General features: G+C 34.0%; 1 protein-coding gene across 2 annotated transcripts; it reads left to right on the top strand.

Moving 5' to 3' along the window:
- Window positions 1-298: 298 nt before the first annotated feature.
- Window positions 299-25,118, top strand: LOC110993130 (transcription factor Ken). Of its 2 annotated transcripts, none has more exons than XM_022259260.2 (5): window positions 299-486; window positions 20,975-21,157; window positions 21,410-21,530; window positions 21,639-22,106; window positions 22,235-25,118. In XM_022259260.2, the coding sequence occupies exons 2-5, from the start codon at window positions 20,982-20,984 to the stop codon at window positions 23,156-23,158; spliced, it is 1,689 nt and encodes a 562-aa protein (XP_022114952.1). In that variant the 5' UTR covers window positions 299-486; window positions 20,975-20,981; the 3' UTR covers window positions 23,159-25,118. The 2 variants fall into 2 exon arrangements, with proteins under 2 accessions (XP_022114952.1, XP_022114951.1); XM_022259259.2 differs by lacking the exon at window positions 299-486 and adding an exon at window positions 3,891-4,315.
- Window positions 25,119-26,932: the final 1,814 nt, after the last annotated feature.

Raw genomic sequence — 26,932 nt, 5'->3', positions numbered from 1 at the left:
ATTTAGATTAACAATACTAATTGTATTCAATCGCATAACTTTTCAAATTTCGAACACATTTAAAAATAGAATTGTCGTTACCTACGTTAATATCAATGCAGTAAAACTTATATGTAAAATAAAACTAATTAATTTAAATGTCGCATATGTTACGGGAGGCGCGGGAGTGGCTGGAACAACCTTGGCTGGCGTGAATCACAGCGAAAGTAGGAGAAATGCCTCGCCCCGCGCCACTCACTTTTACTTTCCAGCGTGTCGTAACGACAGCGCCGAACGCCACTCGTCCGGCGCACGCGGCCCGCAGCGCCGTCGCGCCAATTCTCGCGGACACCCTTGTGAACTGTGCCCGGATTACAGTGTGTGATACCCTGGATTGAGTGAAAGTAACTGGGACAAGTATTGTGCGAGTGACGAGCTGAAGTGCAACCTGGAGGTGACACAAAGTCGGATCTGTGCCGGCGACCTCCCGTCCCACATCGTCTCTCGGTAAGGCTTACTTTAGTGAAAGGTGTGCTGTGGGAAATAAAGAAATTAAATATCCAAGGACAATACAACTTTCAAGTGATTTCGCGCGCGGCCGACAATAAAAACTTCGTAACTCGCTGCGCAACCTCACGGTCTCACTTTCGACGTCTACGCGCCGAGCCTTGTTCTACGATCACTTTCCATTCTTGCAAAATCGCCTAGCATGTCGGATTTTCGTTAAAATGATTGCCGTTCATACTGTATTCTATACTACCCTCATTTGTGGTATTGAAATTTTTTTAGTTAAACGTTTTCTAACGTTTCCACGTCTATAAACATGTTTTAAACCTCATCTGTAGAACTGAAAGGTACGCGTTCCAAGGCCAATTGGATAACGAATTTTCGCTTAATATTAATAAATGGCAGCCACGGGCAATCGTGACGGATTCAGTGGATGCGGATACAATTCGATTATTGCAAAATACTTTCACGCCACTGCGTAATCGATATTCTCAATAGCAATCGATTATATTGTAAATTCGATTAATGCCTCATCGCTGAGTAAAATAGAACAGCCTTCCGAGCTATTTCAACAATATTTATGATCGAATATTTAGTTTTAACGTAATAAAACTAAATTGCGCAACGTACATAACTTTCCTTTTCAAATATCGTCAGTGGGCGTGTCGGTAATGTCAAGATTAGATTTATGATAAAGATTTTGAACTGCTAGTGACAAAAGTACAATGTACAGTACTAGTAAACTTTCACTTGGAGAAATGCTGACGCGAAAGTTTCAACGTTTGAGTTACTTGGATGACTTCATCCTTAACAATAGGTTAACAGATATTACAATACGTATATATTGGGAATTGTTCATACCATTGATAATAATATAAACGTTCAAAATTTCTGATACTTTACTTATACTAACTGATATTGCATTATTTTTTATACATATGAGAGTTGTTTTTTTTTATTCTACTGTAATATAAGTACCTAAAATATAGCATTAATTCCATAAAATTTCCATCTGCTATGTCAATCAAGAGTTTATGTATAAGTGCTTACGTTATAAACAATATTCGTACAGCCGTATTTATCATGTTAGTAGCGACCTTTTCTATTCCCAAACAATACTCTATTCAATGTTTTACAAATCTAAAACATCGTTCACAGTAAAATGTCGACAATTCAATTTGAATATACTACTATGAGGAGTACGTCGTTTTTTCACGAATTTTCTCTTTACTCTAGTTTTATTTCACACCATTTTTAGTGTAACATTTGAATATGAGAGACAATATTGCTTAATGTTCATAATTACTCAGTGTTTGTGGTGTGTTTGACTTTATTGGTCTTGAGTGCCATTTAGTACTCTGTAAAATCCAAAATCAGATTATATTATTGTTTGATTTAAGCAAGTTACACAAATTGGTTTTATTTGTATTAAAATTACTTTTATGTTTGCGAGTAGCGCTTGGTTTGTATGAACTACTAACGAGCTGTTGTTTTGGTCTATGAAGAACATATATACAATCATAAAGGGGGTGATGTTTTCCCTGTAATGCAATATCTATTCTACCTTTGTAAACAAATTGTTAGAGTTGATTCGAATTTCAATATACCGGAACATTAGTTTTTGTCTATGCGGGCGAAACGAGAACCGAATACATTAATAAATCAGCATAATTTTTACAAGTACATACTCTTTGTATTTGCAAATGTTCAAGGACGAAATTATCCAGTAGGTCATGCATTCTATATGGAAAGAGAAAATCATTTTGTAAATTTTTAATACAATAACAATAACTCGAGTAAATATATTTATTTTATAATTTGAGATAAAATTTTTGTATTTAAAATTTTAAAAAATCCAGTTAAGTGTGTATCAAACTAATGTTGTTTTATAAAACTGTTAAAAAAAACAACAAATCGCTGAAATTGATGAGCCTTCAATATATATGTATATCCTTAAAATTCCTACAATTATTATTTGTAATAAGCAATTAATATAAACAGTGTAGTTGAATATATACAGTTTTTAAAATACATTTAAATAGGATAGTCTAATATACGAGCATCCGCGTCTAATTAAAGTTATAAAAACAAGAGCGATTGAAACCCGGCCTCTCACTATTACAAAATTCAATACGAAATATATATAGTTGTAAATGAAGAGGCAATTAAGACGATTCTCACACTACGTACCTACTTTATGTAATTTCTCGGTGATATTTTCCAAGTTATCCAATCTCCGCTCATTAAACAATGTGAATCAAAAACGAAAGCAAATGTAAGAACTGGTTTGAGGCGTCAAAATTATTTTAAATATTTTGACTTGAGTTAGGAAATCACGTTTAGCCGTGACTCTAGGAGTCATGGCTTTTTTCGATAGCTCATTAAATCATAAAGTAATAAACAAATTTACTTATTGTTAAGAGTTTCACAATACCGATATTATTATAAGGAAGCGACAAAATGGAGTTGAAAATTTAACACGCGTTTTATCAATTTAATTAGCCTTTGTAGTCTGAAAGTGTTATCAGAAATTGGGCAATTTAATAATGTTAACTAGAGAAAGGATGTAAATACAACCTCGTGACCTATTTTACATAATTATCTGTAGCGTCGTTTACATCTTGTGCAATATTCTGACTTCCCACGCGGGGTACGTGTTTAGTTGCTAATATCACTATCAAAACTGGTTGCATCATCACCATTGATAATAACACTCTTTGTTCTAAACTTTGCTGTTAAATTATTAAAATCTGTTACACTCGTTAACTCTCTAATACATCTGCAAATTGCGTTTGTAAACCTCGTTCGGTGGCCTATTTCAATTCTGTTGTCCGATTCAGGGTCAACATTGCTAGCGTTTAACAAAATATTGCTAACAACTGTCATTTCATTACTTTTGACTTTGACCTGAATCTCCTAATAAAGCTTCTTTAGTGAAGAGCTAAACGATCATATACTATACCTACGTATAATATGAATAACAAAACAATTTTCCTATATTAAGGAAATGGAAACAAATTACAAAACCGATTTAGTAATGTGTCAATCAATAGAAGCTGGGATTAATCGATTGCGATGTTGCGTAGGATGGGACAAGTACACGCTACTTGCAATGAGCATCTCGATTTATTATTCAATGTGAGACTCAATATGCAGTGTGAAAATAAAGTGCAGCATAGAATCATCGTTTAATCTGTTGGTACCGTCAGCCGCAAGTAGGTAACCGCGGCGTAGGCGACTGGTATACATTGCAACGTGCCGATTCAAATCCAAGGTCTTTCCTAGTGGAAGAGAACGGAGTTTCCTGCGGCCGTCTATCTCTCCGCACACCAACACTTACACGTGAACGCACACACGCCCACGTGTGTGTATTCTTTGTGTTTCTTTCCTATCTACCGTTTAAAGCCCATCTTCTTTTTATGCCGTCCGTTCGCGTTTGAAGTTGGAACCATTGAGTGTTTCGTTATATAGGCGACGGACGATGCGCGCGCGCCGCAGTTACTGTGTCACTGGAGCCCGCGCGAGAGGTGGCCTGCAAGGACTGTATCGCGCCGCCAGCCTTTTTTTCTGTGCGTGCGATGTTTTCACTTTCGTCATTTTGACCGGGCCAGTTTGATTTTACGCCGCTCGCGCACGGACGTGCCTGGGGCCGGACATTGTGATAATCCTGTGATCGGTGGTGCTTCGGATTGTTGTTGTTTTATTATTTCATTTTTATGATTTATTTTGTGAAAGAATGGCTGTGATGCAGTGTTAATATGTTTGACAGTAATTTCCTTTTGAGTTTCTACAATGAGATTGCGAATAGAAGTGCATTACAATTGGCAAGGTGAGGCATTTGATTGTTTACCTTTAAGTTTAGCTAAGTTTTATGAGTAGGTACTTTAGATGGGTATGCAGTGGTGTCGTGCGGTGTGGCTGACACAGCCTTGTGTCTAATGAACGCACTAGTCGTAGCTTCATCCGCCTCTTGCCTTCGCCTGTGCCTCGCTCGGAGAGGTTAATAGGTTCACATTAGATGGTGGTTTGCGAAATCAACTGAACACCGAGTCGAGGCATGAAATGCGCCCGCGCTGTTTTCGCGCGCACTCGAAGTATATAAGCGTAATTTGAACTTAGAATGTGTTTATATATATCTATAATTTAAATAATTGTTTACTTAATAAATTCACATTTAAGATTAGAAATAAACACTGAACTATTGAATAAACATATTTTATGCTTTCGAAATGGCGTCTAATAGTTTGATCGGTTCTCGTTATAAAAATACCGATTTCTTTCACCGTTCAATATAAACAACTTATCAATATTTCCTTAAAATATAACCTATTTTCCCATAATTATCATAACACGTGTAGTCCACTTATTTTGTTCAAACTAATTAGGAGACTGTTTACTTAAAACTAATCTATTTGTGAACATTACAACCGCAAGTGTTTCCTTTAATTACTCAATCACTCAATTTATACGTAATTTTCCTGGAAACATTAAAAAACAGCTCATTTGTGTTAATATAACTCTCTAATAAATAGAACGATTCTTGAATTTCTTAGTTCTAAACAGCATTGCAGCGTGCGTTCCAGAACGATTTATCAATCGTCCTGAATTTATGGTATAGACTTCGCTAAATATCTATGACATTGCTTAGGAAATGAGGGTTATAATGAGAAAGATACTGATATTCTCCTTTAATTCCAATAAGAATCCTTAATGAGATAAACAATACGAATGTAATTTCTTAATCCACATGATCAAATTATAACCTTATATTTCTATGTTAGACGTTTGTAGCAAATAATATTTAACTTATATTATTTTCTAAAGGCAATACGTGCGCAACGAATTATATTCTCAAATTATTTACTAAATAGACGAACACTCAGCGACTACTCAATGTAAGTAGGTTTACAGCTCAACACAAACATTTCTGAAATCTTAGCGAGTGATTGCGACATCTCCTTTCCTAAAGGCTTGTCTCTATTGGTACTTGCAAACGTATTTACTATACCTAAAGATCGCTTGAGAATAACAGAAAAGGTAATAACTTTAAAGGGACTTCTGGATAATTCGTTTCTTGCATTATTGTATTTACATATAATTTCCTCAAATAAATCAATATATGTGTATAACTTTTGAACGCAAATATCCGTGAAAAAAAACTGAAAAGAACTGACGAAAATATATTAAAAAATGTTTTTGTGGATTAATTTTTGTTGATGCAAACTGTAGCTGGCTTTTTATACGTGTGGTCTGGTCTATATATATATATCTTGATATATTATAAATGTATATATAAAGAACTTTAAGCGAATACAAACTAAATTAAATAACGCGCTTTTTTTATTTAAATAAATGAAGTCCGTTAATTAATATATTCCTATAATTAAACGTTGTATTACTATGTTGATATCGGTTCCCATTTTCCGGTAGTTTAAACGCTCGGTTGTACTATTAATTGATAACCACAGCTAATTAATATTCATAGTTTTTTAATGTATTTAAAACTTAATTATTATTGAGAGTGTTGTTATCATTTTAATTGCTTATTTACTTAACTATAATATACTTGGTACATAATCCTTGCGACGGAAGGATTTCGGAATTCGATATTAGCAAATTCGAATGGCTCGTCTTTTATTTATATAGCGTATTATATACACTTTATCAATTTAAAAAAAAAATCACGATAGCTATATTTAAAACATCGTAACTACAAACTAAATTTGACCCCAAGTTAAACCACAAATAAATTCATGAATTTCTTCATTTGACATTGAACTAAAAAAATATCAAATTGAGTATCCGTATATAGGATTGTGAAACTATGTATCTTTTGTTTCATTGGTCCACGGGTCAGTGTAATTAAATAAAAGATACAGCGTATCAACAGTATGTTTGAACCATGGACGTTCAGCATTTTGAAAATGCGCTTAACTTAGGGTTAACCATGTGGTTTTCAGTAAACTAATGTTACTTCAAGTTCATATATTATATTTTTGTATTGTTGTATATTCAATATTCATTTAAAAAGTTTAAATAAAATCTTCGTGATCTTTAAGAAAAACGGAAACCGTTGTATTTCGTAATTTTGATTGAATTATTTGTATTTGGACGTCTTGTAATTAAAAGTACATGTAAAATGTCTCAAGCAAAACATTAATTTATTTACTTGTCTCATTTATTATTACTTTAATACTTAATCATTTTTTAACGAGTTGTCTATGACGGCCATCTATTAACATACATAATGCATTATAGCACATACATTATTCTATGATTTATCATGTAATATACATTATAAGCGACTGCTGTTTATATTAGCCGGTATTTAGTCGGTGAAACAAAACAGAAGCGATTTTAAGGCTTTATGACACCGCTCTTATTTAGTCGGCAAAAATAATTTCACCTTTATGGCCCCGGAACCCTTTGATAATGACCTTACCCAGAAACAACATCTAATATTTTCAGACGACAATGACCGCTCATCGGCGGAACTCAAAGAGTTGTTACGCCCAATAAAATTTAATACCGCTGTCAAAATGACTCCCGAGTTCCAGCCCTTTCTTGTTCCTGACGGCACAAATTGCTGAAGGACGCCCGAACTGGGTCACTTCGGAAATAGTTTATTGTTATCGGCTAGTAAGCGCGTACGCACAAACGCAACACGCACACAACGACACTTCCCAAACGCCACACACACCACAGTTCCCGATTCAATTAGGGCTCGCACATCCTCTGTTGACACCGGTTCACCTTCACGTCTCAGTGGTACCTGCGGTATTTGCCTAATGTCTTCCGCTTTCGGATCACTGATTGACTTTCCTAAGGCCGACGGGTCAATAAAATTCAGAAGGCGTCAGATTTATGATCAAAAAATACCATGTTATTAACACTATTTTCCAAAGGTCGAGAATTTGTCTATTAATTAAATTAGTATGTTACCCTTGTATCGGTGCATATATTAATATTTATTATACGCTTTCCTGTCAAATACGAATGTAGTTCGTCTGAATTAAAAGTTGAAATTATTGTCTCTACGTCACGCTTATTAATAATACGACCTTACGTTCTCAATACGTATGTTATGGTGTTGAGAATTCTTTAGTGACACGTTTTATGATAGTTTACCCAATAAACATATACAAATAGATGCTTAACTAATAAAGCGTTACTACGACAACCTCGGAAGCCTTGACCACGTCGATAAATTAATTATCGCCCAACGTTGTGAAGCAGCGCGTCTAAACAACCGATTGTAAGTTTCATAGTCAATTCGATTGTTCGCAACTGTTAAACATAAGGATTCAAGGTTCCTTAATAATAAGGCTCACATGCGTAGCGTTGCACAAGTGTAGGTAGCACATAGAGTATTAGTTTGGTCTAGTACATTCACAGGCTGAGCTGCGTTCACATCCGGAGTAGGGCGACAGTGCGTGTGTGCTACACACACAAGCGCGTTCGATTCGTGAACGCACACATAGCCCTTGTTCTAAAATGACGAACCGCGAACGAACGCACATTTCTAATTACTAAGCGAATTATATATTTACTCCTGGTAATGAATTAAGTATGAAAGTTTGCTCTGAATAATGTTCAACGATGGCAAGTTAATTTTGTCGTCAGCATTGTTTATGTGCAGCAATTACTGTAAGTGGCTTAGTGCATTTATGTAATGCATATGGCGTTATTAATAAACATGGGTTATTTTTAATTTTAGATTTAATTTTCTCCGGCAATCTTAATGGGTTTTTGTAATTGAGTCACTGAATTTTATAAGAAATTATTCAATGTTTGCAAGAAATGTTTACATAATACATAATATGTACTTTGTACAGCAGTGTTGGCCTAGTGGCTACAGCGTGCTAACCTACGGCCGTAAGTTCGATCCTCGGCTGTGCATCAATGGAAATTCTTTCTAAGTGCATATTTAAAATTCGCTCGAATAGTGAAAGAAAACATCGTGAGTAAACCGCCTTAGACCCAAGTCGACAGCGTGTGTCAGGTGAGGCTTATTACCTACTTGCCTATTAGATTGGCGAATGATCATGAAACATACAGAAATATGAAGCCCAGAACTAAAAAGTTAGTAGCACCACTGGTTTATTTTATTTTTTATGTATGTTGTCTATTTTTAAGATTAAATGGGTGAAGTAACTGACGAAGAAATATTTTCTCACGTTTTGGGTGTATACAAAACGTATATTATGAAACTGATTTTCTATATTTTAATATCGTGAGAAAGGAAACAAATTTTATCATATAAGCAATACAACATACCAGTATGCAGTTATTCATTAATTATAAGTAATACGCGTATGATTGCGATAATAGTCCAAGTATTTAATATTTAAAAAAGTAATGTTTAGAATAATTTAAATTCATGTTTCATAATGAATGGACATATGTGGCAAATATCTAACCAGTTGATATGGTGTTATTCACACAGTTATTAATGCTATTTAATGAAATATGGATTCTTACTTTGACGAATTTACGTAACTAAGTTTCTGTGTGATACTGGCCGCTTCTGGTAGAAAGTATCAGCGACCCCGGACGGCCCAAAGATACTTGTCGCTTTGGGAAGTTATACAACATGCCCCTGGAACCCATAACCGGCTTGAATATATCAAGTGTGAGAAGTAATACATTTACCTTTTGTGAAAGAAAATTATTGTTAATTAAGGAAATTGAGTATAATATTTTTTTTACCGTTCCTTTCAATTTCTTAAAATGTAATAAAGGCCACTTAATGTCTTAATCGTGTTTATTGTATAACATTTTAATTTCACTACAACTGTATATAATTTGAAGAAACGGCGGATAGTAAGTAGTAATAAAGCGGAACTTTACGTTTTTGAATAAACCTGTATGTGTGCGTCTACTATAGTGTGTTTCCACATTTAGTAGTATCCTCATTTAGTAGTAAGGTTAAGTCCAGCCTAATTCAGCCATCGCAGCTCCTTCCAGATGTTTCCTAGCCATTTCGCAAGATTCAGGGAGCGACATGCTTTAAGGATTAATCCTTTTTCCAATCCTTTCATAAATTCGTTGAAGGTTCCAATTCGCTATTCTTAATTTGTAGCACAATCAATTTTCTTCTTTAATTTGTTACCTTTGATTCGCAGTCACTGTTAAAAACTTTGCAAAAAGCGTTTTATATTTTGCTCCCATTTATCTTAGTTACATTACTTACAAACGATTTATTTTAAATATTATTTGTTTAAATTGTTGAATTTAATATTTTTACGGTATTTAAAAAGTTACGGAAGCAAAGAACTTACACTAAACGCTTATCATAAACACCCGCACACTTTTGATTTGAATATTTGACTTCGCTGATAAGACGAATTGGGACAGAGATTGTACTGTGACTTACAACCCAACGATTCACTTAATCTGGGGAAGAATTTAAATATTAAATTATCCAATGATTTCATAGTAATTTAAATTATCTCTTGAAAAATAAAAATACTTTATATTCGAGTATTATAATAAGGATTACATTAATTTTATGTTATTATTTTATGTAATATGTATAAGTAGTCCTCTGATGGAGTGAAGGCCTGTTCCAAATTCTTTCAATTGTCTCTTATTGTCGGTACCTACTATTTTTTAAGCTTTCCTTTCACTTTTATTTCCTCTTCTCAATATTGCCTATATATACTGTTAACTAATGACAATCAAGCGACGCGATCCAATGGTTTTTATACACTCCATAAGATTGTTCTACATTTTTTTTAATATGCTCAAACAGATCTATGCGCATTTTCATTTTAGTTCACAAAGTTTAAAAATTTCTTTGTATTAGTTAATATTTAATTCTGTCAAAGGCAGTCAATAACGTCCATTTCAACTTGAATATAGGAAATAGCTCGTAGGACGTGTGTTACGTTACATATTCTCAGCCAATATTATTTTCTCGTGAAAAACTCTAGTGGAAAATTGAGATTTCTCAAAAGTCACGTACTAAGAGTTAAATTGCCTTTTCAGTTACTCGGACGCGCCATATCTATCTGGGCTAAAGTTTACGAACGAAACAAAACTTCATGCTTGTACAGTTAAGCCGAAAAATAGATATTCAAAATTCATTTGTTTCAAACAAGACATACATTAAATAAGCTGACAACAGTGTGTTCTTACCATAACGTGAAATACCACATATAAAATTAACACACACACATTAGATTAGTTACCCATTTCAGTATTTTGTTTGTAACAATTATGTCAAAGATGTGTTGTGAAGGTTTATATAAAAACGATACAAGTACAATTAGCAGTCCATGTGGAAGCAAAATTACATCGTACAAAGTATAACACCGTTGCTAAGTTTGTATATACTAGTAATGTTACATACATAGTGGCACGAATGAGATATAGGCATGTGACATTCCTATGTTAGAAATGCTAAGAAATAACTTGGAAATAACATATTATTAAAAAAACCTTTCCTAGTTCTTGTCAATGTCATAAAGTTCAAACGAAAAATACGTGGTTTCATATATTTTTTGTTTATTATCTGTACTGTCTGTACATACTGTTGTACTTTAATGATCACCAAGCAATTGTATTGTTAGTTTTAGATTCTAGACTAAACAGTGAATACGCAAATCTTACGATTGAAAATGTCTTCCAAAACTGACGTAACTCCATTCGTAAAAGCAAGGAAATCAAAACCGAGTAGCTACAAGTTACGTGTACATTACGTAAAACCTTTCGTATACTTTCTCTGGCAGCAAAATTTAGCGTGAACGATTACGCAAGCCGAAATGGCAGCCGACGAAATTTCATCATTTCGACAGCGAGAAGTCGACGTATAAGGAGAGCGGTGATGTGAAATTCGAAGATGACTGCACGATTCCTGAATTGGTTGCGTGTTGAAACTATATTTGTTTATACTCTACTTTCATTCTGCTACTTAAATCATAACCATTCTTCGTTCATCATTCCCTGTCATTGTTGCCCCTATAGAACAGTGGGTCCAATCAATTTGTGCTCATTAGGAACATTAATAGCCTGAAAAATCACACAGCAGCTAGCTTTTATTAATAGCTAGTTAGCTATTAGGTCACAATTCCAAGTATTCATTCACTGCAGAATAGTTTACGATTTAATAGCGAAAGTTGTGTTTTACGACGCAATAAGCCATTGTGTTCTGCGTAGTTCAATATTATTATTTTTTCGGCTCTTTTGACGTACAAATATTTGTGTTTTGACGCTCTCTCTATTATCTCTTGTATATGTTTAATATAATCATTGAATATTAATTTTATTTTTCTATGTTTATATACCTCTATCAATCTTATGTCATTCAATCAACAGGTTTTAAAGCTGTCTAATGTACATAATTTTTACCTAACGCATAGCACTATATAAAGTAACTTTCTAAAACCAGGCGTAGTGACCTTGAAATAAAGCGTTCTTACAAAACCGCGGAGCCGACTTGCGGACCCTACCGCCCCCTCCAATGCAACAAACAGATCTACGCGCACTCTCGCGAAGGCACGCAAGTGTGTGCCTCACACACACAACCGCATTCAACACGTGTAACGTCGATGTGTGCAACCCGTTGAACATAAACTGAGTAGAAAGGAGTGAAAAATCTAGTTCAGTCTCTGGCTTCCAGCAATTTGCCTCATTTGTCAAACGTTGAGCGTACCTTTACTTTGGCCATAATACTTAAAATTAGCACGTCGGGTACTAATATCTTCTTGGAATGCAGGATCGTCATCATGAATCATTTTTACGTGTCAGCCACAGTCGTAGGTAATCAAGTCGATATTGTGGTCACAATGCGCATTGAATTCAAGTAAAATAATATTTAATTCCAATCGCCTTGACAACGCACACGCTAACAAAACACACCTTAATAATTCTAGCAGTTTTGAAATCATGATCTTCCAAATATGTGAAATCCTTGAACATGGTATGTTGGTCATGACCAGGTTCCAATATGTGTCGGACTCGGTTATTAGCATTAAGTACTGCGCTCGCGTCGATATATTGCGCAATATTGTTGACTTTCATCTCGAAGGTCAAGTGCCATCCTATTTCAAAATGGACCTTGGTCGTGTCTAGTTCACCTCGCCTCGTTAGTGAAGAATAGTCGGTATGCGAGAGATGCTGCTAATGGATTCATATATCTATATTTATGTATGAATTTTCTATCGCTTGGGTCTCGGCTTCTTCTATTCGATTGATCGGTAAATATAGATAAGTGGATATTATACCAAGTGGTTCAAGGTATACACCGGTTTCAAGGTCAACTGAATTCGCACCGTGAGAACTGCCGCATATGACTTAATCTATCATAATTTGCCGTAATAACATAAGATATATTCAAATGACTGTCGACAATCAAATCCGACCTTTTCTAAGACACGCTCCTTATAAATAGTCATCTAACTGCCGCAGTGATCGCGAAATGTCGAACACGAACTCGATTTTGTTTCTAAACGAATGTTGCAAAATATAGAAATATGCTTAGGGCATTAGCTGATGCCTATCTAGTAACCTTAGACTTAAAGCGGAGGATGTAACTGTAATTTATCTACGCCATAGCTGGCGTAAAGTGTACGCTAATAAATGTAAAAGTATGGGGAATCGACAGCTATAATGTTTGTTGTCAGTGAGTGTATCTGGCACGTAGATCAATCGTCAATCAAACGCAAGGTAAGAGTGGAGAAATCTATTTTAGCATCGACGAAGGTAAGACTCATTCGCGCTTTCGGCCCAAGACACACAAGGGTACGTGTGCCATTTATAAATAATTTCATTTGTGAGTTGCCAACGCAGTTAGGACACGGCCTCGCTCTCTCGGTAAATGGAAGTTTTCACATTCACAAAATTTTTGACAATGCAAATAATTTGCGGCGTGTTCGCAGCAAGGCACAATGTACAACAGCTGTGCAAAGTGTATAAGAACACTTTTATGTTGTACAATTAGCGACACGCCCTTGCAATTCAATCTAATACAATGATGTACAAATCTCTACCGGTTATAAGTAACTCTGTTAAGTTCTGAAGTATTATTACTTCCCTAACTCTTAATTATAACATTTACTGAGTTTACAATTAAAACAGGTAACTCAAAATCGATAAACAATATTAAAACGAGTATTCATTGATTGCGGTTTTTATTTTATTCGTTTCCTTGTTTTCGTACGTAATTAAGAAAATATCTGATAACCATTTATTTACATAGCGTAAAAATAACGCCTGCATGATCTGTTTAGAACCGCGTTTAGAATTCAGCGGTTTTAGTGATGCACCGATACTAAATTAGCAGTAGTTGTTATGAATGAACGGGCATTTGTTGTGAAGATTACATAATAGTTGTATGTGGTGCGATTCAGCATTCGATGCTGGCACTAAACATTTCGTCCGAAGGCCGCAGATACAAAGCGTGTGCTATGTTCGCAAACCACGCGTTGCGATTTCCTGTTTGACAACTATCGACCTGTATCTACTTACATCACTATCGTTTTCTGTCATAGCGTTAGGCGCTTGAAAGGGGTCTGGCTCGTTGCTATGTACCATATTCATCATTACCGAATTCACTTCAGACGATCTCACGCCTCGCAACTCTTCCTTATTGAATAATTATTTTGTATTTTGGCACCAAGAACAAGCCTTATATGTCACGTTGCAAGCGAACGATTGTTATTAATGAACAATTCAATTTATCCAATCATTTCAATCTTATAAATGGAGCATGAAATGTCATCGGGCCATGGGATTTACGAGTGACGCCATACGGATGGCTTGTCAGAGGCCAGTTTGCAATCAAAACCCATCGGAGCATACTGAGATTTAACCTGGATTCTAGACAATATAATTGTTCTCTGCATTCCTTACGTTCAGATATATTACTGCGCAGGCGATCGCTTTGTGATCACCACTCAAATAACAAATACGATTCGACGGAAAAGCGATATCTTGATAGACATTTAATATTGTGGCAAATATGATATAACCTTTTTATAATAGATTCATCTTACAATCCCTGTATTCATTCATCCCAATGCAAGATGGATAATACTTGGCTCCATAAATATTTATTATATACTTAATTTTAAAGGTGGTTTATGTACAAAATCGCTCGAGCGTAAAAGGATACCTTTATACCTATATTGACGTAAATAATTTGTCTTACGCGCGTTGGCTAATTTTATATGAAGACAAATGACAAATCATTGGTAGGTCATTTATAATTGTGTCTTGGGCAACTGGCTTTCGTCTTCGATTACGCTGACATTGCTATCAGATGTCGTGTTACTTGTAAGAAGCGTAATGCAATTGACCTCGTATCATTCGTCTTCTAGGTCTATCCTAATCGTGTGAAGTGGTTCGGTGTTTTGTTTATAAGTTAATAACGAGGACTTGAGCTGGTATGACAGCAATTATATCAATTATACAAACGGGTAAAAAAAATTGGCGATTAAAAAGAGTGGCGGAGAGTTTATTGCCAGTTCTTCTATTTCGTTATACGCCCTTGATTTGAGAACTGGCAGTTAATGTAAAAATAGAAACATTCAATGTATATTTCTTTTTTGACGTTCATCAGTGTACATTGTGTTACATGAAAGAATGATTTTTGATTTTGAATTACACTAATTACCTATATTTCCATTAATTAACTATTTCGACCTATTTGTTAACTTTCGAAAGATTCTTCCGTAACTTGACCCTTTGTTTAAATTTTATTGAGCTCATTTAAGCTCCTTTTCATAAATTGAAGCAATTATAGGTATTATTTCCTTTGAAATACAATTCAAAATTTTTACCGATTATAACAATAGATCCTTTGTTATAGCACAATTTTGGGTTTGAGAACATTTTCTTTGAGCTACTGCTTGATGTAATATTATAAGAACCCAAGAAAATAAATAAAAACTATTTTCAGTTGTGCAAATTTATAAATTATCTGATTTTGCATTTATTAATGTGGGTACATACTGTAGACATCAAAGAATAAAATTGTATAATCTACAATATGTTCGTCTGTCATTTATGTCACATTGACAGCTGATGTCATGGAGTACAGCGACATTGTCTCTTAGTGTCTTTATATTATGGTTACAACGTATCAGTTTCCAATAATAATGTAACGTTTAGCAATAAAAGGAAAGTTCTTTTTCCCAATGCAACGCTTGACTAACTCGACACTAGCGAATTTCATAATTTGCAATCGAACCGGAGTTTCGCAAACAACGTTCAACTGTTTATCCTTAGTTATTGTTTCCTTTGATTAGCAATTATTAATTTCTTTCATCTAGAATACTACTTCCTAGTTACGTAATTGAGTGTTTTTTTATAAAACTTCTCTACAAAAACAAACTATCTATAAAAATATCTATCAAACCAATAAAATTTTCATTTGTAAAATAAGGATTATTAATTATTATATTTTGATGTGAAATTGTTATTGACAGTAACTGGATGCCCTATGAAAAGTAAATATATATATATATATATATTTAAGCATAATTAAGACCTAAGTTTGGAAGGTAAAATGACCTTTTTCTTTAAGATCGTCATAAGTATATCTAATCATATATAATAAATAATAATCATAACTCAAGCCTCGTCAACGTTTATATTTAAGATATTAAAATCTATATTTAATAACATTTTAAAAGCATTTACTTCCCAGAATTAATAATTAGAATTAAATAGGTTAAAGTGAGTCAAATGATATTAGGTTTCAATCACGTAGTAAATTAACATTTAAACAATTGATTTACAAAACATTCATGTGCCTATGAGTTTCGTGCCAAATCAATATAGACTTCGAACAAATGCACCACTTACCAACGGATTATTTATATTTAATTAAGAAAGTCCCTAATACTAACTAAATTATATTTTTACTAGATTCCGTCTACATATCATTCTTGCATTTTGACATTTGTCGAGCGATCTTTTTACCAACAAAAAAAAAACATTTTATTTACCCTCCCTATATATATATATAAGTCGTCCAAATTCCCCTGTACTTTTAGATGACATGGCATTCATACTAACAAAGAATCCGTTCATTTTATGTAAGGATTTCAGATATAGGTACTTTTGCCTATTTTGTAAAATAACCGAGTTATTAGAATATCACTGAATTTATTAAAAAACAAATAATAATTTATATTTTACATTAGCTATGACTTAGACTAACGTCTAAACAGATTACAATATGGACGCATTGAAGATTGTGATATCCCTACATGTATTTTTTGGTTTAGTTTCGCTTTTACCGTATTTTACTAATATTTCATTTTACTTCCGAACTATCACTGAACATGATGCCTCATACCAGGATTTTATTACATTAAAAAATGTGTTTTGATATATTCATATGCATGTTCGACACGTCCGTGTTTTCCCATTTTCGGGTTTCTACAAATACACAAAAACCCTTTTATGGAGCTAATATGTAATAATGTTCATATTTAATAATTAATTGGCGCCACTTTCCATCCTGTTACGTTACCAATAATGGAACAATAATCTCAAACATGTCCATTCTAGGCCAATGTTTAATTATTATATAACTAGTGTGCTAGCCTTGAGTCACACTTGATTCTTTACGATTGAGATATTTTTATTACTGTTTACATGCGATAGGTACAATTCTTCCTGTTTATTGTTATGGTTATGCGTATTTGAATGCTTGTACTTCATGCATTTTTCGTTTGATAAAAATCGTATTTAGTTTACCTCTATATATTTATTGTTTGACTTGGGTTATATTCTTAAGTATATAATTAAATACACGCCAATGAAAACAAGAAAAGTGAAGAAAAACAGAACACGTTATGTTTTTGTTACTTTTGCTATTTAAATCGTTCAACAAGTTTTGAAAGACAAATTTGAGTTGCTTGAATTAATACCTTTTTAAATAATACATTTAGAGAAAGCCGTAGCAACTATTTTATAAGTAACAACTCAGTAAGTATAGTTCTCTCATTCGGAAGGCGTAATTGCCTTTTTCTTCCGACCAAATCAACAAGTGGCTGATGTAAAAGTGATTGTAATTGACGTGTTTCCGGAAATATGTTTACTCAACTGATAACTAGTGAAAGTATATTAAAATTGTAGCAAGGTCAATTACGCGAGAAAAGCCCCACTATGTAACTTGTTAATAGCGCCATCTGTTTGAGATAATTAGAAATGCAGTGAAGAGAAAAGTTTAGTACAAGAGTGATAGCGTTGATGGAGTTAGTTTTGATATTAAACGATAGATGGCGTGTGTGTGCAATACAAATCTAGAGGCGTTCTAAAGTATTATTATTTACATTTAGGTATATGTAGTATGACTTAACAATATGGTGTCAACTCGGTGTCATAAACTGTACGTATCAAAGTCATGTCGGTTTCGTTTGGTTTCACACGGACAATGGCAGGCGAGTCTTCTCAGGCAACTTGACACGCATGGCTGGAGGGAAACACCTAGAAAGATCTGACTTTTTGCATGACTTTTAAAATAAATAATCTTCCAAATTAGGTTTTCAGATCATAATAAGAATAACTGTAGTACGTGTCTTGTAATAATTAAACCGCAACATGGATTGGATATTGGATGGAGAATACAAGTATTGAAAATACATAATTAAATTTATTTAACTGCAGATTATATTACATATATAGCCTATAACGCACTTGTTGCTTCTGGTAGTGTGAGCGTCCATGGAAGACGTTAACATCAGACTAGCTTCCTGCCTGTTTGTTCTATATAAAAAAATACAATAGAATTATACAAGTCTCTCTGGAGAACATTATTTCAATGTTCAAAATTTGGTGTATTATAAAATAAACTAGTGACCTTACATGAACATTTAGATTAGGCCCTAATCGGCCCACATTCGTTTATCAAGGAGACTGGCATCACGATCCACCGCAGGCTTACATTGTAACTATTTTTATGATTACTATAAAGTCATTATACAAATAACACGTTCGCATGTTTTATGAACTTGCGTATCTATAAAGGTCAGCCTACTTTATGGTGTACGTTGTATTATATAGAATATTCAAATTAATTAAAAAGGTATTAATGGGTGAGAATGTCAATTAAAATAATAACAATTACGCATTTCGTATGATAAATGAATCGTCAAATGAAGTGTGACTTGAGTTTGGACTCGAAATGTCCAACGCGCCAACCGTTTTTTGTTTTAAGTAAGTACATTATAAAACTCCACAGACTGCAAAATTCATTGAGTGATCACTGAAGATTTCTGTTCTATGGTTTAACTTAATATCTTACAAAAAAATGACTTAACCGTACATATTCAAAGGGATACAATTTAAAAAAAAACGCGTTGTCAACTGTCATTACGCCATCCGAAAAAAAAAATGTCAATGACAACATTTCCGCAATCAAGAAAATGCCGTCTATGTTCGAGGCATTTTTATTCATTTGCATACTCGTAATAAGAATTAATTATCTATGCTAATTACTTTTTTATTTACATACTCAATTGATGTTAAGTAACTAATCGAGTAATTACCACATTCATGAAAGAAATACGCGTTAAATATTGATCAAAACCGACTCGCCCTTATTTTAAAGTTAATTGCTTTTTTAATTAATTTATGCCGGAACAAAAAGTAATTTTAATTAGGTAATTTTTAATTTAAAACTTTTAAATAGCTTGATTACATACTTTACTTAAAATTCTCATTGAAACAAATGCTAATATATCTTACTGAATGTAATATGCCTACGCACATCACAATTACCAGTACGTAGTGTGTTTAACAATATTAATGAAATTAATAAATGAATTGTATTATGATCTCTAAGTTCTAGTAATAAGCACTGTTTGTTACAAAATCGTGACCATTGAGCGATTAAAATCGTTCAACGTGTTCAACAAAGCTTTTAATCATGAACAATTATTTATAAAACACATTTTAAGTAGAGAAAATGTAATGTTTGTATTATAGGTTTATCACTTTTATGAGACGCTTCACTCCACTTCAAGTTGTTCTCGTCATCTGTGGAGGATAGGATCAGTGTTGATTAGTCTCAACTACATAAGTAACACTTCTGTATGTCAATGTTTTTGACATGAGATTCATCAACCCCGTATGCCAAAATACAGAAGTCACACGCTAAGTTTAATATTTTTTTTAAATATAGATCACCCACTGTACTACGCGAACGTAGAATCGTCATCATACATAATGCGTATTGTATTTTGAGGTATCAATGCAATTGCTCAATATAAAGGTCATAAACTGTATGCGACTTTAAAACTGAACAATGCTTCTGAATATCATCACTCTAATCTGGCGTTTCTGCGGTAACTCTAATAGCCGTTCGTCGTTCCAATACAGGCCAAGGTTGCATGGCTTTCCACTACTAGAACATTAAAATTCATCTCACCTATTAACCTTTCATCAAATTGTGAAATGTATTGATAGCCATTAGAATAAAAATATTTGCTCTTGAAATAAGATCTATTAATGGTATGGAAATACATACTGGTAACACATAAGAATAATACAAACGATGGAAGTTTTGATTTATTTATTTATTTGGAAACAAAACAGATACATCTTACAATAAAAACATAGTTAAAAATAAAACATAAAATAAACACATTGGATGTATCCACAATAGGTTTCACTAATATAACTATATGATACAAACAAAACATGACAATAACACATATACATGGAAGAGTTAGGACATTAACAGTTGTTTTATTTTTTAAATAAAGCAGTAGAGGAGGGCGAAAAAGGGTCAATGTTTTTGATAGCGATATATAAAACGAAAAATAAACATTATCGAAGACTTAATTGTCATATTTTGAGTATCTATATTGCATATGAAAGTCCTTGCATTGAATATTAAAAGAAATACGCGATCTATAATACTTTTTAAAACAGACTATTTCAGTTGCCGTTTTGCCGCTAGCGATGATATTGACGCTTCGTTACAGTTCACTTGATACAACCTTGTCTTCCTTTGCATCGGTTTTCAGTCTGACACAGATTGAGCCTAATGAACCGAAAACGTAATAGCCATTTCAGCGTGATTTCACTTATCGCATAACAATGAATGCTCACGAAACTGTAATTTTACTGATTCCAATTAAATCTGAGAGGAACAGGCACGCCAAAGTTATAAAGTGAAACTAACGTTTTATCTATGTACAATATATTAGGCAAAACAATGGTAGTATCACAGGTTAAATCTCTTTGTTAAAATGCGAATCACACATAAAATAGCCTTCATAAGCGATTTTTAGATAAGTCTACTTTAAGTACTCAATACATGTACTACTTTTTAAATAGAATGGGAAACGTTGTCATGAAAGAGATTCGTATTGTATTATTCCGATTGATATCACACCATACCTACTTAGGCGAATTCTAATCAAGGAAACTATTTCATAATAAGGTTTCGTGAAAGAGAAAATAGTTTTCTATATATTTATGTTACTTATATATACCTATTCCTTATCATAACATTTCTCTATTTCAGTGCTGGAATGATGGGCGAGGGCCTGCTGACTCTGACGTACGGCAAGCACCACGCCTGCATCCTAAACGAGGTGGGGGCGGCGTGGAGAGGTGCCAGGTATTCCGACCTGGTGCTGGTTTGTGACGACGCTGTGCCATTGGCCGCCCACCGCATCGTCATGGCAGCTGCTAGCCCACTCATCAGGTAATTGGCGAATTATTACTTCTTTAAAACACATGTTTAAAAGTAAAGTAAACCGCCCACGGAATCCCCCATGGATAAGAATCTTGAAATGTATTATTTAACATACAACATAATAGGACTAACCGCTTTTGGTTAAATATGTTAATGTAATGGAGTAAGATAATATGACTATATCACAAAATAGACACCTTTATTATAGACGGAGTACTATATCAATCATATTATAAATAAATGATATCCTGTGTTTTTCAGAAAAATCTTGGACGATACGCCTTCTGTTGAGAATCCAGTTACCATCCACATGTCTGGCATAAACAGCACGCTGATGAGACATCTTCTTGTTTTCCTATACAGCGGTCAAGCATACATTGAGGTGAGTATTTTGTATAATAATCATTTGCAATGTATTGCGTTCATCATAGTAAAAAGCAACATATGGCTAATGTAATGGACCGTATCTAATATATTTTTCTTATTTCAGTCTGGAGAAATCGATGATATGCAAGAACTATTTGAGCTCCTAGAAATTAAATCAGATGTCTGGAAATCTACAAAAGAACGACAACAGGCAGAAGAACGGAACAGATCATGTGATAGATTAAAAGCTAAAAGGACCGATATCAACAGCAACGAAAGTAGTAAGCATGATGCGCCTTCAGGATCTTCACATTCAGAGAGTGAGAGAGTTACACCGGGCGCAGGTTATAGCAGAGATAAGGACAGAGGTGAATCGGAATCGTTAAGTATAAAAAAGGAAAATATGTCTACGAGCAGTAATGATGAAAGGGATGAAGATGATGCAGATGGAGATGGAAAAGAGTGTGGTCGGCTGTCATCACGCCGACGGAGTTCATCTAATCCCGTCAATTTATCTGTTGCGAGAAACTCTGAAAACGCCGGCAGTGAACACGATGAGCAAGACTTGGATGTTGAAACAGTTGCGGCTAAGGTAAGCTTCGCAAACTTAATTTTTTTACTACCAGCAACACAGTAAGATTAATTGTATAGACAGTTGACTTTAATCAATATCTATCAAGTCCGATTTTGTAGCTAAAACAGGTAAATTGTATTTTTCAGAATATCGAGCGCAGACGATCCACATCTTCAAGTCAAGAAGATCCGCCACCAGAACCAACATATCGAAGACAACTACTGAGTGACAGATTAGGGAGAGGCAATGAACGAACAAAAAGAAAATCTCATTATTTAGAGCCACCAGAAATGGATTTACGTACCGTGAAATTGGAAGATTACGCTCACCTTAAACCACCCGATCAAGATATAATGTCACTTGTCCAGACATCTCCAGAAAATTACGTTGTTACACCTCATCGTAAACGTCGACCCGGTTTCCATAACTCACCATCGCAAAACCCCCCATTTGTTTCCTTCCCGCCAAGTTATTTGGAAGAAATGGCACATTTACGGTATGCACAAGGACCCGTAGCCGCCGGAGTTGCGAGGCTCGGAGCTTTACACCCTTTGAGTGCGTCAGCACCGCCGTACCTTCCAGAAAGAAGCATTACACCGCCTGCTGCAGCTCATGACGATGCACTCAGCAAATACCGACCACCAAGCGCCGGATCGTGGGGACCTTGGCTTTGCCAGCCCCAGATGGGCGGAGATGATACACCGACAACAGACCATGAACAGGGTTCGAGTAAACAGGCTCCCGTCAGAGAATACAGGTGTGAATATTGCGGCAAGCAGTTTGGCATGTCATGGAATCTCAAAACACATCTCAGAGTACACACTGGAGAAAAACCATTTGCATGCCGGCTCTGCGTCGCCATGTTTAAGCAGAAGGCTCATCTCCTAAAACATCTTTGCTCGGTTCATCGAAACGTGATATCGTCCAGCGAAAATGACGGGAGAACAAATACGCCAGGAAGATTTAACTGCTGTTTCTGTCAATTAACTTTCGAGGCCTTACCTGAACTAATTCGACATCTTTCTGGACCGCACAATAGCCTTCTACTAAGCAAAAATCTACATGAATGACGCCCGTCATCATGACGCGGCGACACGCGTTTTGTTGGACTTTGAAACTGCTCTCGTGCTGAGAGGTAAATTGTGATATGTGTTTAAAATGGTATATAATAAGTGTTAGTTCATAAGTTATGAAATCGCAGAGCGATACTCATAGTTAAACATTCACAGATTGATGTCGTAGCGAATGTGTCGTTACCGACTAATATTTTCATGTTCATGTTTGCCGAACGGGTCCAAAATGTTATAATTTGTTTAAAAATTATAATTCGGGACCAATACCTTCCGAGATAGTATTTATTTGAAAATTGTATTTCATTAGCGTAAATATGATGTAAAGCCACCGACACATAATTCCTTAAGAATAGAAAATAGATGAAAACGTAGGAGAAAAGTTGCGATAACCGCGGGCCGTCACACAAACTACCTCTTAATATAAATTATCATTTTGTGAAACGAGTGACGTATTTCATTTTCTAGCCTACTTATAGACCAAGTATGGAGCCAGATGTGTTTACATTGTCAAAAATTACCGTAAAAGAAACACATGCTATGCATACATAGCATATATTTGATTGAATTCTTCATACTCTATTCCAATTACATCTGAAATGTACTTCGCAGCTTTTCAAAAAATACTTAAAATCTCAATACTAGTTTTATCATATATGTGAAATAAAAATGTGTTCGTATGTTTAAATTGAACTCAGCATTAGTGCCGGTTATGCAGTGTGGATGAGCACCAAAGATTTGTAAAGCATGGACGTTGTTTTGGTGTACAATTTAAGAGAAATTATAGGGACCTGAATTGAAAATGCCTAATTTTAAAGTATGTAGGTACCAATTTAATAATCTCATGACTGTAAGGACTATTCTCTTGTTTCTATAACTTCTATAATTCCACTACGCTGTATTAGTATCCTTCTATTTTTGATAAATTTATTCTAGTATTACGTTAGACTTTAAGCTTATTCTAAATCTTTCGAAGCTTTTAAGTATTCTTTTACTGTGGCCAGTTATTTTTAAATGGTATCATGTAGTTACTCAGTTTATATTAATTACTTTATTTCGGAATGGTGTGTTTCTCTTGTCTGGCAAACGACAATGCAACGTTGAATATTCTAATACTCAAAAGTCGATTGAACATTTTGTCCATTCCCAAGGAGTTGTGCAATTCAAAAATCGAACCTTATTTTAGAGACATAAAGTTACCAACACGTTCAAAGTGTAGAATAATGACAAATTGTCGAATCGCTTTAATATTGTCTTAATGTTACCTATCGTTATATACCTGACTTTGTTTTTTCGTGTTTTACGTCGGTATTGACGTTTATTTTTAATTGGGAACAACTTAATCATTGTGATTGAGGTTTTGTTAGATTAACATGTATGTGATAATCTGTTAGTTTAAGAAAGAGAACGCAGTCTTCCATCGCGTTTTCCAAATTTAAATTACGTAATTTGTAAATATAGTTTAGTGTTAAGAATTTACATGACAAATGTCGTCCGTTATCGCTGCCGCAAATACGTAACCTGAACAAACATACATACATGCTTAGCACAATAAGTGATATATTGGCGGAGAGCCAAGTTTGCCTAAAATCAATGCAATCTATATTTAGTATTTCATTTTTATACCAAGTAGCATTACAGTGTATTCGCTAGAAATTCCTTTTTCAAAAATCGCTACTGAATGTTTTTGTATTAAGACTCAATTACTTTAAATTCGTAATTAATACAGGACGCCGACTAATGTAAATATAATATTTAGTTTTAAGTTTTTTGAAAAAAGAAGCTTAACTTAATACTTGTTGAACATGAATATTTTTCTGTTAATTGTAAATTAAAACGTATGTAATAGGTTTTCACATAGTGTACAATTTTTTGTAGATATTATTTTAGTACATTAACATTCTGTAAAAATGTGTTCTTACCGTAGTAAATTAAATAACGAGAATATTTTAGTTACACACCCAGTGTTTTTCATTTCCATCTTTTAAAATGTCATCAATTATTTGAAAATAAATAAAAAACATTAGCATATTTAATTAGTTTATGAATTGTTCACTTTTATAATAAGCAAGTAGATGATCAGCCTTATCCGTCACACTTTTTAGATCAAACACCTGGGGAACTACCATGAGCTCTTATTGCGAGCCTATTGACAACATCTGTCGAACCAATTATCGCTATATGATTTGGTCTGGCGAAGCCAATACATGTTAGCTATAGAAGTCCAAGTCATTTTTTAGAAAGCTTACAGTAGGGCCCTACAGCTTTCCATACGATGTTTTCAATTGCAGTACCAGCATTAGTAAAATGCTCAACATCAAATACCATTGGTGCACCGACGGGATTCACACCATCTCAGCGACGAGAATCCCACGCTCAAGTCACGTTCCGCACTGCTGAAATTTAAAAAATTTCTTACATATATTATATTCACCACTAGATGGCATTAGTTATTTCCAGTTTATAGTTTTCCATGAATATGACATTATTTAGATATCGGATATATTAGACACCGGCGGTAATGCAAAAATTCTAATAATAACAAAATGGAGGAAAACAGATTGTAGTTTTGAATTTACACCAACATTTAAAATCTGAGAAGCGTTAATTATTACTTTAATTATTTGTATTTATCCAAAATACATGAATAACAATATTTTACACACGGGCGTATGTATTACATATTATATTATCAATGCCATTTAAGTATGTACAGACTTACTTCTGATCTTGTCACAGTCCATTATTTTAATATCATCCTCCAAAATACTATGTACACTACAGGCTATAAAGTATATGTTTTTATAAATGGAATTATTACTATTAGAAAAAAAATTTGAGTTATTGCATCTCGCCACTAGATGGCGCTGATCAACAAATCTATAGGAATCTATTTATTTATATTATTTCAATAGATTCTATCTTTAGAAAAAGGATTAAATTTTACTTCGTAAACCGTTGAATGCCGTTTTATACAGAACATATTTACTTTCTTTCGTTGAACATAGTTATAACAGGTAAATATTCGCATGTCTCTGCACATATTATATGCATTATATCATAACCAAATTAATTTCATAACATGATGTTAAACTTGTTTTTAAAACTATGTAATCGTGCATTTTCCAGAGGTTTGCATTTGCTGAAACACCTATTATCTAAAATAATTCTAAATATAATCAAAAATATATTTTTATTTATTATTGTGTTGGTTTTATTTTACTATTGGACAATAGATTTGGTAAGTATTAATTTATTTTGTACTATTTTTACTGAAACGAATTTACGGTCGATTTTTTTTCATTTCATATAAGTTACTTGATAGCTTGTTGATCTCTTCATATATAAATGAAAAATGGTTTGCACTGGTTTTAGTTTCGTTAAAATGGCGTATTTAATTAGAGTCTCGACGAAGGAATCGCTATAGTTCTAGTTCTTTAGTAGTATAGTTATAGTATAGAACTTATTCCAAATCAATACAACACAAACAATTTATAAAACAATTTTCGGGTGAGACGGACAAGCTTTAATCACGAACATTTTTTTGGAAAATGAGAAAAAAATACGGTTGAATATAAGTTTTCATATAAAAATTATCACTTTAATATCGCTTTCCGCTTCGGACTGTGACTGATTATTACAACTACCAACAACACCAAAATTTAGTAATAAATAGGCAATTGTGTACAAATGTTTTAAGGGGAAACAAAATATTTGTGCTATCAAAGTGTATGTAGCTCGAAATATTATTCAATGGCCGACGGCAGAAGAATG

The sequence above is a fragment of the Pieris rapae genome, chromosome 20, assembly GCF_905147795.1.
Source record: "Pieris rapae chromosome 20, ilPieRapa1.1, whole genome shotgun sequence".
Classification (NCBI taxonomy): Eukaryota; Metazoa; Arthropoda; class Insecta; order Lepidoptera; family Pieridae; genus Pieris; species Pieris rapae.
Note: the sequence above shows the minus strand (reverse complement) of the source record. Positions and strands in the feature narration are given on the sequence as shown.

Excerpts from the sequence above, each read along its gene's own strand:
- LOC110993130 (XM_022259259.2), top strand. The coding sequence starts at position 4,245 with ATGTTTGACAGTAATTTCCTTTTGAGTTTCTACAATGAGATTGCGAAT. Across the intron at positions 21,158-21,409 it reads GCTGCTAGCCCACTCATCAG|AAAAATCTTGGACGATACGC; the intron begins GTAATTGGCGAA and ends TGTGTTTTTCAG. Across the intron at positions 22,107-22,234 it reads TTGAAACAGTTGCGGCTAAG|AATATCGAGCGCAGACGATC; the intron begins GTAAGCTTCGCA and ends TGTATTTTTCAG.